The sequence below is a fragment of the Gasterosteus aculeatus genome, chromosome 1, assembly GCF_964276395.1.
Source record: "Gasterosteus aculeatus chromosome 1, fGasAcu3.hap1.1, whole genome shotgun sequence".
NCBI lineage: Eukaryota > Metazoa > Chordata > Actinopteri > Perciformes > Gasterosteidae > Gasterosteus > Gasterosteus aculeatus.
Genome location: NC_135688.1, coordinates 12,887,932 through 12,906,205, shown reverse-complemented (window position 1 = coordinate 12,906,205; position 18,274 = coordinate 12,887,932). Strand labels below are relative to the sequence as shown.

Sequence of the window (18,274 nt, the reverse complement as noted above, 5' to 3'; positions counted from 1 at the left end):
GATTCCCACAATGGCATCTTGACCATATAATACTTCACTCATTGAACGCAGTGAGACGCAAAATTACATTTTAACCGCATTCAAATTTAAAATAAATTTGCAAATGTCATTTTTGTGCATTGTGCATTGCTTTGGTTCCACATAGTACACATTGTTACGCAGTAACTCGTGACATGTAGTTTGTATAATGTTACCAGAACAAATTAAGATATGATTTTTCTTTTTGGCCAGCATGAAATGCAATATGTAAAACGAACCCTGAGTAAATTAATAAGTTACCTTTTAAGAAATACATTGCACAGCAGTGGGGAATACTGTCCCTGGAGATCATCAAAGAAGTAAATGACAGAAAGGGCCAACCCTGCAGGGGAGAAACCTGCATTTGTATCTGGTCCTGCAGACATGGAGGGGCCCAGTGACAGCCTCTTCTGCTGCAAATGGCTACGCCACCGAGTTCCGTTGGCCCACAGGGAAGAACTGTACCACATCCTGAGGATGACAGTCCCTCTGGTAAGGTTGGATTCTGTTTACATATCTTCCTTTGGCTCTTAGGGATTGTGTGTGAAAACCTGTTTTATACAACAGAAGTGTTTGGCTGGAAATGTCAAGCAAAAAGAAACTTGTGTCTTGTTATTTACACCCAACAGTCAACCCAAAGGCAGCGCCTGCCTCGTTTCCCCCAGCGGCTGCAACCTGTGATCGATCATTTGCAAAGAGAGTCAAGCCAATTAATTGTGACAGGCGTCTCTAGTCATTTACAACGTGTCGTCTGTGAGCTGGTAACTGCAACAGCTGCCTCATTGTCGATGCTTGTCTTTCTAGCTGCTCTCTCGCATCCTCAATTACCTGCTCCCCTTTGTGGTCACCATGTTCTGCGGGCGTCTGGGAAACGATGTGATGGCTGGCTACGGATTAGCTTCTGCTGTAAGTGGTCATCTTCATGCCTCCACAGACCTGTGCACGTAGGGAAGAAAAAAGGAGGAGATGCAATTTATATCACAGTGCTTCATATTTGTTTCATATTCCTTTCCAGACCATTAATATTACGACTGCGGCAACGGGATGTGGTCTGGGACTGGCTTGCGATACTTTGGTGTCTCAGGTTTGCCCTGTGCCTTTTTTGCCGCCCCCCCCCTTTGATTCAAGGTCCCCCCACTGTTCTTTCAATACTCCCTGTTCTACAACGATGAGCGCGGACTGTGCTGTTGCCTGCAGACATTCGGTGGTAAGAACCTGCTGCGGGTGGGAGTGATCCTTCAACGGGGCACCATCATCTTGCTGCTGTTCTGTCTGCCCTGCTGGGGTCTGCTCCTCAATGCCCAGGCCATTTTGTTGTGTCTGGGCCAGAACCCCGAGGTGTCCAGGTAACTAACAGTATTCAAAAGCTCAGCCTGTCTGTCCATGAATGGCTCTCAAACACCCCAACATCCGAATCCCCGCAGGCTTATGAGCAAATTTAATTGGTATATTTATACTGTTTTTCCTGAAAGGCCAAACTTACAGGCGGGGGACATACAATAGCTTGAAATGACGACATTGATCTGTGTGTACTATAAAATAATAAGTGAATTGGACCCGACTACATCCTTTTGATTTCAGAATAGCCCAGCTGTATATTACAGCCTTCCTTCCTGCCGTACCAGTGAGTAGTGACTTTTCTTTTGCCTTTTTAAACAAATTCAAAGCCAGATTTCATTGAAATGTTTTTGAAAAAGCCACTACCCATCAAAGGTGTGTTTTAAAATCTATTTTTATGTCTTTTAGGCCATGTTTCTCCATCAGCTTCAGGTGTCATATTTGCAGAACCAGGTGCTCTAATATCCTGTATTGTATACAATCCTTTTCTTTCAGGGATTGAAAGCATGTCATCTTAATTAATGCAATAAGTGGTACTCATCATAACCTGGTGTTTGTGTACTCAGGGTATAATACTGCCACAAATGTACGCTGCTGCCGTGGCAAACATAGCAAATGTCGTGACAAACTACATCTTTCTTTACTGGCTGGATCTGGGTGTTGGGTAAGTGTACTCATTCACCTTTTTGAATCCGAGTAAATCCCACACACACACACACACACACACACACACACACACACACACACACACAGAGACTGATATCAACTTGTCTGTGTCCGTGTCTCACAGCGGATCAGCAGCAGCCAATACTCTGTCTCAGATTTACATCTGCACATTTATGTTCGCTTACATTTGGTGGAAGAAGCTCCATGTAAAAACATGGGGAGGTGAGAGATTTCATATTTATGGTTTATCTCTGCTTCTATGCATCACTCTCTTCAGCCTCCATCTTTTTTTAGTCTACGTGAGGTTCTCTCTCCCTCTGCAGGCTGGTCTCGGGAATCACTGCAGGAGTGGGGCTCCTACATGAAACTGGCTTTTCCCAGTACATTAATGACGTGTTTCGAGTGGTGGGTTTATGAGTTTGGCGGGTTCTTTGCAGGTAATCCTGATATTTTCATACATTAACACCAAACCATGTTGTCAATTGCTACCCATCTAATTATTTATTTAATCACAACAACACTCTTTCTCGGTCTCCGACAATCAGGAATGCTGAGTGAAGACGAGCTGGCCGCCCAGCATGTTGTGATAATGGTGGCTTTCATAACCTACATGGTACTAGCAATAAGTCATGGTGTGATATTCTCAATGTGTTTAAGCAAAAAAAAGAATTTAAGTCTAAACCCTTTTACGTGCAGGCTCTAAATCCGTGTTCATTCTTTCTTTTGCTGTTTGTGTAAAATGATGAATCCACAGTTCCCTCTTGGTATTCAAGCTGCAGCATGCGCCCGTGTGGGTAATGCTCTCGGTGCAGGAGACACAGGCAGGGCCATCCTCACCTGCAAGATGTCCTTTGCTCTTGCAGGTCAGTACTAGACACGTTCTGTTGAGGTTCTGTATTAATAAATCAGCAACTAATGTTTTATTTCATTACTTTTTCTAGGTATCTTTGCAGTTGTTGAAGGTATTTTGCTCGGCTCTACTAAAACAGTGATCGGCTACCTCTTCACCTCTGACGAGTAAGACTTTTCACTAATTGGACGTTAAAGTTGTCACAGAACAAAAGGCTGCACACAAAGACACAATCTTGATTGTCCTTTCAGGAAGATCATTGGTCTGGTCTCCCATTTGATGAACGCTTACTGTTTCCTCCAATTCTTTGATGGTCTTGTGGTGAGTCTAACAGAAAGCAAAATACCTTCCAATGCCAAAATCAAGTTATATATGTCTATCTAAAAAAGAAAAAAAAAATCTCATTCTAGTGTGTGTGCACGGGCATCTTCTTGGGAACGGGAAAACAGAAGATACCAGCTGTGGCCAATTTTATTGGATACTACTGCGTAGGACTCACAATGAGCGTAGTTTTAACGTTTGTTGCCAAACTGAGAATTTTGGGTAATTGACCATGACTGCACAGGATGATCCAAGTTCTCATAAGTGAGGCCAGCTGTGTCCATGACGAACTGACTTGTCTTTTTCGCTGCAGGTTTTTGGCTGGGTTTGCTCATTTGTGTTGTTCTGCAGTCCACCTTCTACATCACCGTCATCTTCAAGCTCGACTGGATCAGAATGACGGAGGAGGTATGCTGCTGGCCAATCGATCAACGGGGATCCCGCAGGGCCTAGAGACGTTTTGATATTCCAGCCAGAATCGGGTTAATTTCCATAGCATCAGCTTCTCAGGCAAATCGGGCAAATTTCTTCTCAAATGTCTTTTTGGTGAATCGATAAGAACATTGTCAGTTGAGATCTTGTTTATGCTTGTTTGCAGGCTGTAAAACGGGCTCAGAAAAAGACACACGTGACATTATTAAGCCCAGCTGATGACCAGACAGCAAGTAATGGGAAAGTATGTGGCTTTTTATTCTCAACACTCATTTGTTTAATACATTGAATTCCCAACCGATCACGTGCCAACGTTTATCATACTTTTCGCTGCCTTGGTTCTCCGTGTGACTCAACAAAAGCAACTAATATATGATACTTTTTCTCTTCAAGTCAGGGGAAGGCGACTTATTCGTGGGCCCGGAGGGGCACAACGGGGACGCGGACACGCAGCGTGGTCAGGTAGTCCCGCTGAAAGGCGGCCGTCTCTCTACCACCCAGCTCGTCCTCAGGAGGGGCCTCACCGCGTTCGCAGCGGTTGGACTTCTGGCGGTGGGAGCGACGGTGCACTTCCTGGTGCCGCTGCCCGAGAGCCAGGCTTCAGAGGCCAACTTCACTTTGGACTGGATTAACACGACGTATACTCCTCATCCAAATCTTTCCACCGAACTGGTCCCAATTATGGCATAAGATGGTGGATGATTAAGTTGTTGCTGTTCAATGTACCTGAAGCCCATGATCCTGTTTCATATTTCATTCTTTATTTGATCATAGATGATTCCATTTTTGAATCGAGTCATTTCATTTCAAACTGAGATGCGGCTCTGCATGATAAATACTTTTATCATGCTATTTTTTTCCCAAATCTTTAGAGCATTTTTGAGTTCAAGCCTCGTCTGATGGCAAAATAAATCATTTGGTTTTTAGATATGTGAAGATGTTTTATTTTGTTGAATGAGAATGTTAAAAGTGTATCTTTACTGTTTTACTTACAGTGGCTGTAAACAACTGTATGCAATGTAGAAAGCGTAGAATTTAGCAGAGCTCTGGATTAAGTGTGGAAGAAAAATTGTCCTCACACACTACACGAAGTGTATTATTTTTTACACACCACAAAAAACACACACTCGCTTAACTAAATTAATAATCAAACAACTTAAGTTTAATGGGGACTATTAGTCATGCCACAAACACGTACTTGCTAATCAAACAAACGATAAAACTGTAATTTCCTTCCAGTCGGTCCCTCTATTCGTTGTCGTACTCTTGTGGTCCATCAGGAGCCCTCTGGCTTTTTCTCCTGTTCCAGACATCTGACCTCCTGCGCTCCTCTTTCCTCCACTTCTACAGTTAAATCAAGCCTATTTCATTCACACTTGTTTGCCTTTGTTACTGGATGAATTTCTGATTCTTCTCCATGTAATTGCTAAACTGGCTTCAACAATAAAACAATAAATAAACACTTGAGTTCATACGAGGATGGGTTTACTATATGTTGATGGATACTTTTCCAATGGGTCCTGTTTCTTCAATTCTAATTACATCCATCAATACACAGTCTTAAAAGTTCATGTTTCCTTTGAGGCGTTTCCATGAGCATTGATTTTGATCGATAAATATATTGTACTTAAACTGACATCAGTAACTAAACCAAAGCTTTATTTCTCATACTATTTATAGCAAGTAGGTTGAATGTTACACTCTAAGAAATTTTACCGTAAATTAACGGTATTTTACTGGCAGCAAGGACGCCAGGAATTTACCGTTATTTTACGGTATAATACCGTAAATGGTTTTTACACTATGTTACCGTAACATGGATTTCTGTATGATACTGTAAACTTGAACAAATTTTACTGTGAATTAACTGCAATTTACTGGCAGTCGACGCTAGTAACTTAGTTTTATTTACAGTTCCCTACTGTACTTTACGGTATGTTGTCGTATATTGGATTACAGTTTGTTACCATACGATTACTGTTTTTGTGTTATAAATACCAGAATGTTACCATTTACTTTTGAATTTGATTCCCCAGAAATTAAAGAAAGACAACCGAACTCATTTCGGTCACAGTGGTTGGAGTTTATTAGATGCCTTTAAGACAAAAATATTAGGCATTTGGAAACAAGAACAAAACATAAAATTTGCCACATGTATACAATAATAAAAAAATGAATCATAAAATCATTAGGAACAAGGTAAACTAACTGCAACAATACGCTATGGAACCCTTTCAATTGACCGCGGCAAATGGCTGGCGTCCTTAATCCCTTTGTAAAACAAACCAAAATTAAATATTTAGAAACACTGTCATGGGTAAAATATTAAAATTACAAAGTTGAGGAAGTCAACAAGATGTAAGGAAGGAGAATGTTAATCATGCTAGGCAAATAACACTTACCAACGTTACCTGGAGAGACGAAACAATGAGAAACTCCTCCGATGTTGAACTGCACTGACAGGTGTTCTGGATGAACTGAGATTACGCGTCTGACGTCACGTTCAGGAGCAGTCGGTCACGATTAACACTCAAATCACTTTTAGGTAATGAACATTTTGAATAATACAAATATTTATAATCTTTACATTCCGGCCATTGAAACAACAGTGAAGGTGGCGCTTGGCATAGGGAGGGTGTGCTGTGCAGCACGAGGTTGGCGGTTTGAATCCTGGCTGCTCCCTGTGCCAAGTTGTCTCAAGTGTCACTGAGCAAGACACCTAACCCCCAAATACTCCACATAAAATCATCTCAAACCATGGGTGTTTGGATAAAAGTGACAGCCGCATGTATAGTAATGTCCTGTAAGTCAAAGTCATCATTGTATCTATGAGATACTATCTCATTATGATGACTTACAGGACCTGTTTTTCAGTGGCTGACATGGGCTTCCACACATTAACCTACAACAGATGTAGATGGATTGTGATTCACTGCACTCGCATGTGTGTTCCCACCACTTCATAAAATATATGTAACATGCAGTTGAATTACGGTAGTCTGCTATTATTGTAAATTGACAGCTTTAACTGTTTATTCATGACATTGGCCGTTAATTTACAAACAAGGGATGGAAATTTAACTGTATGTTACAGTTATTATGACATACTGTAAGATACTGTTAGAAATGCACCATATATTTACAGCAATTTGATACAGTGTAGAAAATATGTGAAAAAGATGAATTAAGTCAGATGTGCCATTTTTTAAAATGTTTTTGTCTTTGGGGTGATAGAAATACCTAATTTACCATTTTTATCATTAACCTGATTCATAGGTTATTCTTTTTTAAATTATACACCACTCAAGATCACAGCATTCATTGTTTTTTAAGTCATGAATTTTTTGTCTTTGTTGTGATTGCAAGTTTTTTTTCCTCCTTGTTTTCCACAATCTACATTGTTTCAGCTGGCCTTGGCTTCATTCCAGGGCAGCTAAGTAAATATTTCCATCCTTTCCCACATTATTTCCGTGACCGTGAAATAAAAGACGGACGTTGCGAGACGAAGGATCTGCTTTAGCATTTTGTCCTGCAGACATGGAGGGGTCCAGTGACAGGTTCTTCTGCTGCAAATGGCTGCGCCACAAAGTTCCGTTGGCCCACAGGGAGGAACTGTACCACATCCTGAGGATGACAGGCCCTCTGGTAAGGTTGGATTCTGTTTACATACCTTCCTCTGGCTTTAGGGATTGTGTGGACTGAGGTTGTCTCTGCTGACGACATGATTTATACAACAGAAGATTGATGACAGTTATATTTTCACAAAGGAAAGGTGAAGATGTCAGGTAAACAGACTTCAAAGTAGGCTTTTTAGAAATCAATAGACGCAACACAGCTTTTGGCAGGTAGTGCTGCCAGTGTCACCGACTCTCTTTGTGAATGCAAAGAGAGTCATGCCAACTAATTGTGACATCTCTAGTCATTTACAACGTGTCGTCTGTGAGCTGGTAACTGCAACAGCTGCCTCATTGTCGATGCTTGTCTTTCTAGCTGCTCTCTCGCATCCTCAATTACCTGCTCCCCTTTGTGGTCACCATGTTCTGCGGGCGTCTGGGAAACGAAGTGATGGCTGGCTACGGATTAGCTTCTGCTGTAAGTGGTCATCTTCATGCCTCCACAGAATTGTGCACGTAGGGAAGAAAGTAGGAGATGCAATTTAACGAAAGAAAATGAAATACTGAAGCTATGAACTCACCTTCGCAAGATTTTAACATCTTCTGACAGGCCCAAATATGTACTGGTGAAATCATATGGATAGACAATAGAGTGTTTGTTTCTTATTCCTTCCAGACCATTAATGTCACCACTGCAGCTACTGGTTACGGTCTGGCACTGGCATGCGATACTTTGGTGTCTCAGGTTCGGAAAGGACTTTTGATACCATGATACGGAACGTTCAAATTGTTTATCATCCCTTCTTGTTAAAAAATGTCCATTATGTGGCGTGCAGACATTCGGTGGTAAGAACCTGCTGCGGGTGGGAGTGATCCTACAACGGGGCATCATCATCCTGCTGCTGTTCTGTCTGCCCTGCTGGGGTCTGCTCCTCAATGCCCAGGCCATCCTGTTGTGCCTGGGCCAGAACCCCGAGGTGGCCAGGTACAGCCGCAAACATGTACCGATGCCATTGCTAACATTACGTGTGAGTGTGCTTGAGTATGGGACATTGAGACGCGATGTTAATGAAAAATAAATCTCTCCACTTAACTCAAATCCAGTCCTCGACATATTCACTTAGTTGCTCTCATTGCGCTTCAGTATTTTTATCCCCATTTAATTATGACAATCTGGGTCAGAACCTTTTTTTTAGTGGTTACATTAAAGTTATGACACATTGTCTGCTTCTAAATGGCAGTGGAATTAGATTAAACAGAATGAACAGTGTACATTATCATAAGTTGAGAAAGTGCTTCTTTGTCTTGATTTCAGAATAGCCCAGCTGTATATCACAGCCTTCCTTCCTGCCGTGCCGGTGAGTTCTACCTTCTTTTTCACCTTCCAACAACAATTCAACATGTTTTCTATTTTTGCTTTTCAGTATTTCTGCTCAAAAAGCTGATAAAATGTAAATCCCCTTCTTTATAGGCGATGTTTCTACAGCATCTGCAGGTGTCTTACCTGCAAAACCAGGTACATTACTTTCTTAAAGACAATTTATTTTAGTAAATGTTCTAAATCATATTCAGTCTAACTTAATAAGTGGTACTCATCATCACCTGGTGTTTGTGTACTCAGGGTATAATACTGCCACAAATGTACTCGGCTGCCGTGGCAAACATAGCAAATGTCGTGACCAACTACATCTTTCTTTACTGGCTGGATCTGGGTGTTGGGTAAGTGTACTCATTCACCTTTTTGAATCCAAGTAAATCCCCCCCCTCCCACACACACACACACAGACTGATATAAACTTGTCTGTGTCCGTGTCTCACAGCGGATCAGCAGCAGCCAATACTCTGTCTCAGATTTACATCTGCACGTTTCTGTTCTCTTACATTTGGTGGAAGAAACTCCATGTAAAAACATGGGGAGGTGAGAGACACTTATATTTAGCAGATACTTATTGTGGCTCTATGATATCATGGAAAACTTCATCTTCCAATAGTTTTCCTGCACCTTCATGAGGTTCTCTCTCCCTCTGCAGGCTGGTCTGCAGAATCCCTGCAGGAGTGGGGCTCCTACATGAAACTGGCTTTTCCCAGTACATTAATGAAGTGCTTTGAGTGGTGGGTTTATGAGCTTGGCGGCTTCTTTGCAGGTAATTTATGTTATATATATAATGTTAAGACATTTGTTTTTAAAATTGGTAAAACAGATACAAACTTTTTTGTCGTGACTCTCTGCTTTGTCTCTGTTGATCAGGAATGCTGAGTGAAGATGAACTGGCAGCTCAACATGCTGTGATAATGGTGGCTTTCATAACCTACATGGTACTAAAAACAGAGCAATGTCTTCTCCCGTTGGAACTTCTCTAAACGCGTCCCTTTACTTCTCAAACACTCTCTAGAGTTGACTCAGTTTCATACCTTTACTAAGAAATGATGAATCCACAGTTCCCTCTTGGTATTCAAGCTGCAGCATGCGCCCGTGTGGGTAATGCTCTCGGTGCAGGAGACACAGGCAGGGCCATCCTCACCTGCAAGATGTCCTTTGCTCTTGCAGGTCAGTTCTAAACACGTTCTGTTGATGTGGCCTGCATTAATACATTTGCATGTAACGTTTCATTTCTTCACTTTCCCCTTTTACTAGGCATTATTGCAGTTATTGAAGGTCTTCTGCTTGGCTCTACTAAATCAGTTATTGGCTTTATCTTTACCTCTGATGAGTAAGTCTCTGCAGCTGCACTTTATTTCAGTAACTCTGATCCAAAGATTGGCCTGGAAACACAGATGTTAATTCTAAAACCTTATTTCAGGAAGATCACAGGTCTGGTTTCATACTTGATGAACGCATACTGTTTCCTTCAGTTCTTTGATGCGTTTATGGTGAGTACAACAGTTTGTCTTGTAAGTAGAGCAAATACATTTGTATGTTGAATGAGACAAATTTCTAAATGTTGCCAATGGAGTGAATAATCTCTTTACATCCCAGTGTGTGTGCTCAGGCATCTTCTTGGGCACGGGCAAACAGAAGATACCAGCTGTGGGCAATTTTATTGGATTCTACTGCATAGGACTCCCACTGAGTGTCACTTTAACGTTTGTTACAAAACTGAGAATTTTAGGTAATTGTATCAAGTGACATGTTTTGTTTTGGGGGGGGGGGGGGGAGTCTGCTTTGCACTAAACTGAATAATTGCAGGATTTTGGCTGGGACTGCTTGTTGGACTCATTTTACTTTGCTCCTTTTACATCACTATCATCTCCAGGCTTAACTGGGAGGAAATAACACAGGAGGTATGCTCAGCGGGGCGTCAGCATCTGGACTTTCAAGAGCTTTTTGTTTCATGTAAACATCTGAGAAGTTCAACGCTGGTTCAGTTTCTGTTTGTATTTGTTTGCAGGCTTTAAAACGAGCACAAAAAAAACCTCCCATGACATTGTTAAGCACAGCTGCAATGTCAGACGCTCAGGGTAACGCCGCTGTTGACCGAAGAGAGAGCCTTGGGAACGCAAGTAGCCTGCCAAACTTAACATTAACAACATCTTGAAATACTTTCTGAGCGTATTAATCCATCTTCTAAATTGGAACTTGTACTTTTTAAATTGTTGTCAAGTTTTGTTTTTTTTCCATCCTTTGACATTGACTTCATGGTGTCTTAACAAAATGAAGTCATGGACAATGCCTGTCCCTCTCTCTCCCCAGTCAGTGGAATACCACACGTCCATGGGCACAGAGTGCCATGATGGGGACTCGGACACACAGTGTGATCAGGTGGTCCGGCTGAAGGGCGGCCATCTGTCCACGGGCCAGCTGATCCTCAGGAGGGGCCTCACCGCGTTCGCAGCAGTTGGACTCCTGGCGGTGGGAGCGGCTGTGCACTTCCTTGTGCCCCAGCCGCAGACCAACTTCACCTTGGACTGGAATAACACGACACATACTCATCAAATTCTCTCCACTGCACAGGTCCCAAATTAACCGTCAAATTAACTCAAATTTAGACTAAAAATATGTCACACTGCCAGCTGCTGTTTAAATGGAGTACTGCAAAGCAAAGTAATGCCTAATATTTACCATATTTTAAGTTGAACCAGATTGCCGTGTTGAGGACGATAAACATATTTAGTGCAACATGGTACTTTTTCACAGGGACTTACACTGGTAAGTGTGTAGTTGAGGTTTGTTTGCAAGAGCCAGTTGGACGAAAATCTGTTAAGTTAGTTATGTTTAGATAAAAATAAAAAAAATGTTTTAAATGACACTACAGTAGAAAAAAGAGCAAGTACATACGTTTTAAAATCCTGTGATCAGTCCATCCCTTAAATAAGTTTGAATTTTTCTATTATTCTATTCTAAACAGGAAAAATATTGTTGCTTTAAAAATTCAAGATAGCCACAATGTATATTTTTAATGCATTAAATACAAAGGTTGTCAAACTGTCTTTAGTTTGACTCATTATCATTGACAGATTGTCGTTGCGAACACTATAATCAATTGATTGACCGTACACAATTTCCCATTCTTTTGCATGCATGCCCGGCTTTGTGCCTCTGTATCACATTGTGCACTGGTGTCCAAGGAGTTACTTCACTCAACACAACAGATTTTTATAGTGTTCACGTGAACACGTTTATGATCAGCAGGTTAAGAATGATTCCAGCAGCCAGGATGGCCAACATGAGAGCAAGAGTCAGTCCTCTACGCAGAACCAGAGCCCTGTGAGAGAACTCCTTCTGCTCCACTGTTTCTGCTGCTTTCCCCGCTGTGTCAATCAGGCCCACGTGGTCCTTTTGTTCTACTGGGGTCCATGTTTTCTCTGGTGGGATCCCTGGAACATCTGGTTGGGAACCTGGATACATACAAACACATACATATAGATAATCCTCATTGAATTCAATGAGGAAGTGTGTCCAAACTGGATGGTACTGTATACATACACATACACACTATATATTATATAGTCGAGGCTGGCTTGAGCTGTAAAGGATACATGTATTTTTTTTTTCCTTACCAGTAGAAAATATTTTACTTACTTGTGCCACTCAAGCTCTCACACACTCCCGCTCTGATTTGAGCCTGGAAGAAGAACAATGTCTTGACATGTATCCATAAAGAAGTAGAATCAGGCAATTTGCAAAGGTAAAGATGTCCCTCTGAATACAAACCTCAATTGCTGCTTTCATCCAGTTCATCCTTACCAGGTAGAGAATGACGAATGTAGACTGCAGAAACCCACAAGCAAACATGCCGGTCCACAGACCTGAGAGAAAAAGAAAAATACTTTTACATCTTTGGCCTTAAGTGTAGCGTGTGATGCGGTCAGATCTCGCACAAAATAAAAATAAAATACTAGCTGTACAACAATGTGGCAAAAACAAACTGCTTGCGGCAAGAGAACAAGCAGTAAATCTTACCCGTGATTCCCATTTTGGCTGCAAACATGAGCGGCACTCCAACGGGAAAAGCAACACCATAATATCCCAAAATGTTGACAATAGCCCCGATCCTCTGTTTACCAGCTCCTCTTATAATTCCTCCCGCGGCCGCCTAGTCACACAAACACAGTAAAGAAATGGATTTGGAAGTTTGTCAACGGATCTGGTCTGAATGGAACACTTCAGTGATACTTACTGATATTGCATCCAGGAGAACGAAAGGTGCGTATAAAACCATGACATCAGCAACCCTTTCCTGTATTTTTCTGTCAGTAAAGAGACTCAAAATGAACAGTTTGACAGAGGTTTAAAAACAAAAAGACATACCATTGGATTTGTGTGTTAAATATATTGAGAAACCTATTTTCCTTGATCAAAGAGAAGTCAGTAGTTGCAAGAAATCGCGGTGATGCTGAGCGTAACATTTCCTATGAGTTAATGTTTCCTACAAGTTAATGTTTAAACAAATGTGTAGGCAAAGTTCACTGTAATGAAGGTCGTGGAACAGATTTCCTCTCACAGGCGTAACATCATCTCAAGGTAAAGACATACTCACTTGTCGTAAGTAAAGACATAAGAGATGTGGTCCTTCAAGCTCCCCATGAGAATGGACAAACACATAGAGGCCGACACTGTGGTAAAAAGTAACAGACTTCATTTTCTGCAGGTTGCATCATGCACAAGGTGTTGAATGTTTGTTTTGTTTTACAACCACAGTCTCCTAGAACTTTTTAGTTCTAAGCAAATCATGAATTAGTTTGGAATAGAAACGGTGTGTACTGACTTGCACAGAACATGGTGAGTTTAGCTGACAGCTTAGCCTGCTCCGTGTCTCCAGCTCCCAAGGCATTTCCAACCCTTACATTGCCTGCTATACTGAAGCCCATAGGGAACTACGAGCAGAAATGCAACATCCACACGCGGGTACACAGAGGGGCCGAATAGAGGGACAACTATTTGATGGATAGACATTTTTGGAAGCAAAAAAGATTACCATGTATGCAACATTAGCAAGTCCATATACAACCGATTGAGTTCCAAGCTCCACCTCACTTATCAGACCTGTTGGAAACAAACGAGTAATTAAGATTCCACACCAGAAACACTTTAAACAACAAAGTGGACCTTGACTTTACCTGCCAGAAAGCCTCCAATCTCATACGTCCACCACTCAACACACATCATGAGCATGCTCGGGACGGCCAAGTGGATGTACGAGCCCCAGTCCTGCAGGCACTCTTTAGACCAGCCTGCATGGGAAAATAACAAAGCAATGAATCATTATTTCCCTCTCACACGTATGACATACGGGTTTGATTAGATCGTGACCTTGTCTCCACAATGGGATTTGTATCATCTCCAAGAAGCTGTGCTGGGAACATATCATAGGAGAATTGGGCTCATGATTTGAAATCTACCAAAACATCCTCCAGTGTCTTAAAGCACGAGAAGCAAGGAAGAGAAGGAAAAAAAGAGCTTTTTTGTGCATTTTTAGTGACACAAGCCTCAGCTTCTGAACTAAACCATTGTTTTTGCACGCAGCTTTTTAAACATGGAAGTTGCATTATGTTGCTGTGGAAGGAAGGGTATGGAAACATTCCTCTGGGAGTTAAAGATCTTTGCCGCACGAAACGTTCACTGCATTGCAGTATTACAAATCACGTAATTATATTCAATACAAGCAAGTAGTGCCCCCCCCATAGCTTTCTTCATCATTGCAATAACTCATTAACACCAGCATGAAGGAAAGAGCCCGAGTGTATAAGTGAATGCAGGCTCACTGTCCGCCCATGCAAATGTACTTCTCACCTCCCCAGGTGGCCTTGTGAAGGCCTTTCCACATTATATAAGAATAGAGAACGACGACCATGGCGAACTGGGAAATGCTGTTGGCAACAGCAGAACCTCTGTAAAAAAAAAAAAAAATGCAATTTGTTGCATAACATTTGGTATGTGATGCAAACGATAGATGTATACTGAAAGAGGCAACATGCAACGATACTCACGCTACTCCCAGATGCAACACGTAAAGGAAGATGTAGTTGATGAGGGCGTTAAGAAGGTTGACCACAACGCCTGTGATTACCTGCGGCCATATGATGCCCTGAAAGAGGAACGCCACATATATTATTAATTATTAGACACAAGCAACAATAGGGGATCAACCGAGTAACAGACAGAGGACGTACGACTAGATACATCTTTACCTGTTAAACCTTTAGCAGATGTAATAAAAAAATGTAAAAAAGGTGCCATTCTTTAGTGTTGTTGAGCCCTTTGGGTGCAGAATGTACTGTACAGTTTCTGGACTCAGCACCTGAACAGGAGAGATGTGCTTTTGTTCGACAAACTGAGAGGTTCGCAAATGCAAAATCCAATCAAAACTTTAGGTCCCGACGGAGGTTTGTGCCAACAATCACATCAGTTTTCTCATACTGAATTTGTAAGAGTACTTCTGTCCAATCTCACATCTACATTGTCCCTACTTCAGCTCTTCAGGAAGTTACTTTATGTTGAATGATAAAATGACCGTACCTGGTTTTGCAGATATCTTGTTTCTAATGAATACATGAATGTAGCCTAAACCAGACAACAAAGAAAAAAAATAACAATGTTAATGTGTCTTTTGGTTCCTCCTTTCTAAAAATTGCTTGCTTTTGTTATTCAAATACTTACAGGAAGTGCCGGCATGAAGATATTCACGTACATCTGAGCCAACCTAAAAAAAAAGATTTTTAAACAAATCATAAATATATCCGATAAATCCATAAAGCAAAAGAAGGTACAGTTGTGAGACAGCTGACCTTGCCACCTCTGGCTCCTGTCTGACCGCCAGCAGAATGGGCTCAGTGTTAACCAGGATCGCCCAACAGGGGAAACACGCCAGTAACAGGATGAGGATGGCCCGTTGCAGAATGACCCCGACTCGCATCAGGTTATTGCCTCCAAAGGTCTAAAAACAAGAGAGCTTTTTTTCTTATTTATTCAATCCTTGTATTACCTGATACCAAGTGGAAGGCACATACCTGTGAAATCAGAGTATCACATGCCGAAGCCAAACCAGATCCGATAGATATACCCGTGACATTAATAACCTGAGGATGCAACACAAACGTTGAGGAATTGGGATCGGACTTGGACTTTCGCTGGAGGAACGTCCCCCGTCCGGGACTTACTGCTATGGCCAAAGACACCGCTGCCAGCTCCGTCCTCCCCAGATGGCCACAGAAAACAGTACTGACAAAACTCACAGCAAACACCATGAGCTGGGCTATGATCTGACAGGGATCAATCAAATAGAATAAACAGATTTAGTTACAAGCATTAGTTTCGGGCCTAAATGTGGCCCGCGCAGTACTGATTGGTTCAAGGTTCAGAAGTAATCCCAGCAGCCATGACAGCTGACAATTAATCAAGAGTGCATTAAAATACAGGGCCACTTACCACCGGTCCGGCCAGCTTAGACAAGGCTTTTATCTCGGCCTTGAAACCAACGGGGACCAAGCCCCGGATCCGCCTGAGCGAACAGCGATGGCCGCCCGGAGCCGGAGGGCCGCTCGGCGGACCGCTGTCCATGGAGGCGCCGGCTGCGGCGCCCTGATCCCCCGGGTGTGTGCGTGTGCGCGCGTCGGTGTCAGCGCCTCTGCGTCGAGGCGGTGCGATCGAAGCGAAGAAGGTTCCCCATGCGGCGCGTTGAGTGCTAATGATCTGTCGCGATCTGCGGGTCAGCAGGTGAGGCAGGAGGGGTGAGGCAGGTGGAGGGTGAGGAGAAGGACAAAAAAATACTGTGGTGGAGTCGGATAGTTTTTTTTTTTTTTTAGACGCCTTCACCGGGAACACAGGAAGACACCGGGACGATTACATCCTGTTCGATCCGATCTGTAGGCGACTTGTAGTTTGCGGATTTCTGTAAAAGGCTTTTTATGTGGAACATGTGCGTGTGATCGGCATCGTAGGCTATTTATTTTTTATTTCAATGTCTGCTTGTGAAACGCTCGTTTTGAGTACGTGGATGAGCTTTATTAAAATCACACCAGATTTGCTTTTAGATGCACAACATGAGACTAATAGACCATCAGACAATCGAGTGTATTAAAATGACACAGAAATTGACTTTCGGATTTGACAACAAACAGCACGTTTTAAAGAAACCCAGTCGGCTCAATTGCTGGCTAAATCTACGGAGATTTCACCTTATTGTATATGTATTAATAATGATAAAAAAAATAAGCAGTACAAGTAATAGCCTACTGGCAGGGGTTATTTATGTAGGCTATGTATCAAAGCCAGCAACAAATAACAAAATATAATGCTAAATACACGCAAATACCCCCCTTAAGATGTATTTACAACCACACATGAAAACCTCTAAACGAGGTCTGTCGATTGCAAGTAGTTTACGGATCGGATTTAAAAGGTTCTAATTGTCTTTGACTTCATGTTTATTCCTTGAAACGAGCTGAAAACAATGTGACACAGCAGTTTTTGTTTCACGCCCCCGGCTGCTCGCGTCCTTTAGCCCGGCGAGGCTGAAATATTAACTTTCATTTTCGCCAAGTCCAATGATCACAAGGTGAGTGAACGCCTGGTGAAACAATAGTTGACAGACTATAAATTCTAAAAGTGGAATCAAACTAAGCCTTCCAACACAGCTCAACACTTAAGATCGTGTCAATAATACATTTAATATTCAGAATCTCAAATTCAGTTGAAGGCATTTCCTAGATATTTTATAATATTTTTCCAACTGTTGCATTGAACTAACATCTTTCTATTTTTATTCTAATTGTGCCCATGTGTTGTAAGAGGCCTGGTAGCCCCAAAGCGATCCGCATCTCTGTTGTCCTTCAACGACCCCTGTGAAGTAACGTCCTGACACGTTGTTGTAAGTGCTAAATCTCACCAGCAGATGGAGCCATTTCCCTGAAACACGTGCAAACCGAGTGTAGCTGTGCATCCCGAGGTCTTTGTTGACCAAATCACATCACAAATGATTAAACCTAAATGACTCATCATTCGTTATTCATTATGTTGATTATCCCTTAATGTCTTCATTCTCCACTATCTAATCATTATTAGATAGTTATAGATTTAAAATGCCATTAAAACATTTTTTTTTAAATCCACTGTTTTATTAAAATGTACACTGTTGGATTTATGGGGCACACATATGCTGCTAATGATTTTGACACCTTGCTAACGGCTAATAATTTATAGGTTGATAATGAGTCAGCAGGCATTACAAACAAGTTCCATCAAATGACTGCATAATCACCTATTATTGTACTTTATTCTCAAGGGTTCTCAAAAGCGGTCTCAAAAAGTTGAATCCACGGAATTTCATAGTGCTAGACAAAAACCCCATTATCTAATTGAAGGGGGGCTCGGAAATAAGCTAAGGGGAGATCAATGTCACTGCTGATTAGCATCTGCCATGTAAATAAATGTAATTGGTCTTCAAAATGTCTTTTGCACGCACAGTCGCACACAAAGGGTTTTTGTACGTTCTTAGGACGACAAGTTCAAGCCAGATTCTAAATCCACAAATGTACTGTCCTGTAAATGACGGTTCCACACAAGGCGGACCCCTGATGAAAAACCCTGTGATTCACT

General features: G+C 41.9%; 3 protein-coding genes across 3 annotated transcripts; 2 read left to right on the top strand and 1 right to left on the bottom strand.

Moving 5' to 3' along the window:
- Positions 1–321: 321 nt before the first annotated feature.
- On the top strand, positions 322–5,099 carry LOC120818474 (multidrug and toxin extrusion protein 1). The gene is made up of 17 exons (XM_040175602.2): positions 322–510; positions 823–924; positions 1,034–1,102; positions 1,216–1,364; positions 1,600–1,642; positions 1,765–1,809; positions 1,923–2,020; positions 2,147–2,244; positions 2,346–2,459; positions 2,568–2,635; positions 2,777–2,885; positions 2,964–3,039; positions 3,124–3,193; positions 3,283–3,415; positions 3,507–3,601; positions 3,792–3,869; positions 4,019–5,099. The coding sequence occupies exons 1-17, from the start codon at positions 343–345 to the stop codon at positions 4,313–4,315; spliced, it is 1,812 nt and encodes a 603-aa protein (XP_040031536.2). The 5' UTR covers positions 322–342; the 3' UTR covers positions 4,316–5,099.
- Positions 5,100–7,113: 2,014 nt separating this feature from the next.
- Positions 7,114–11,665, top strand: LOC120818482 (multidrug and toxin extrusion protein 1). Its single transcript, XM_040175613.2, has 17 exons — positions 7,114–7,270; positions 7,616–7,717; positions 7,916–7,984; positions 8,076–8,224; positions 8,555–8,597; positions 8,711–8,755; positions 8,861–8,958; positions 9,060–9,157; positions 9,270–9,383; positions 9,488–9,555; positions 9,679–9,787; positions 9,875–9,950; positions 10,041–10,110; positions 10,217–10,349; positions 10,427–10,521; positions 10,629–10,736; positions 10,931–11,665. Exons 1-17 carry the CDS (start codon positions 7,163–7,165, stop codon positions 11,201–11,203), a joined length of 1,758 nt encoding a protein of 585 aa, XP_040031547.2. The 5' UTR covers positions 7,114–7,162; the 3' UTR covers positions 11,204–11,665.
- Positions 11,620–16,508, bottom strand: slc47a3 (solute carrier family 47 member 3). The gene is made up of 17 exons (XM_040175630.2): positions 16,106–16,508; positions 15,838–15,939; positions 15,688–15,756; positions 15,466–15,614; positions 15,338–15,380; positions 15,197–15,241; positions 14,668–14,765; positions 14,471–14,568; positions 13,798–13,911; positions 13,656–13,723; positions 13,446–13,554; positions 13,218–13,293; positions 12,858–12,927; positions 12,641–12,773; positions 12,392–12,486; positions 12,260–12,302; positions 11,620–12,075 (listed from the first exon to the last, which is right to left on the bottom strand). Exons 1-17 carry the CDS (start codon positions 16,235–16,237, stop codon positions 11,843–11,845), a joined length of 1,677 nt encoding a protein of 558 aa, XP_040031564.2. The 5' UTR covers positions 16,238–16,508; the 3' UTR covers positions 11,620–11,842.
- Positions 16,509–18,274: the final 1,766 nt, after the last annotated feature.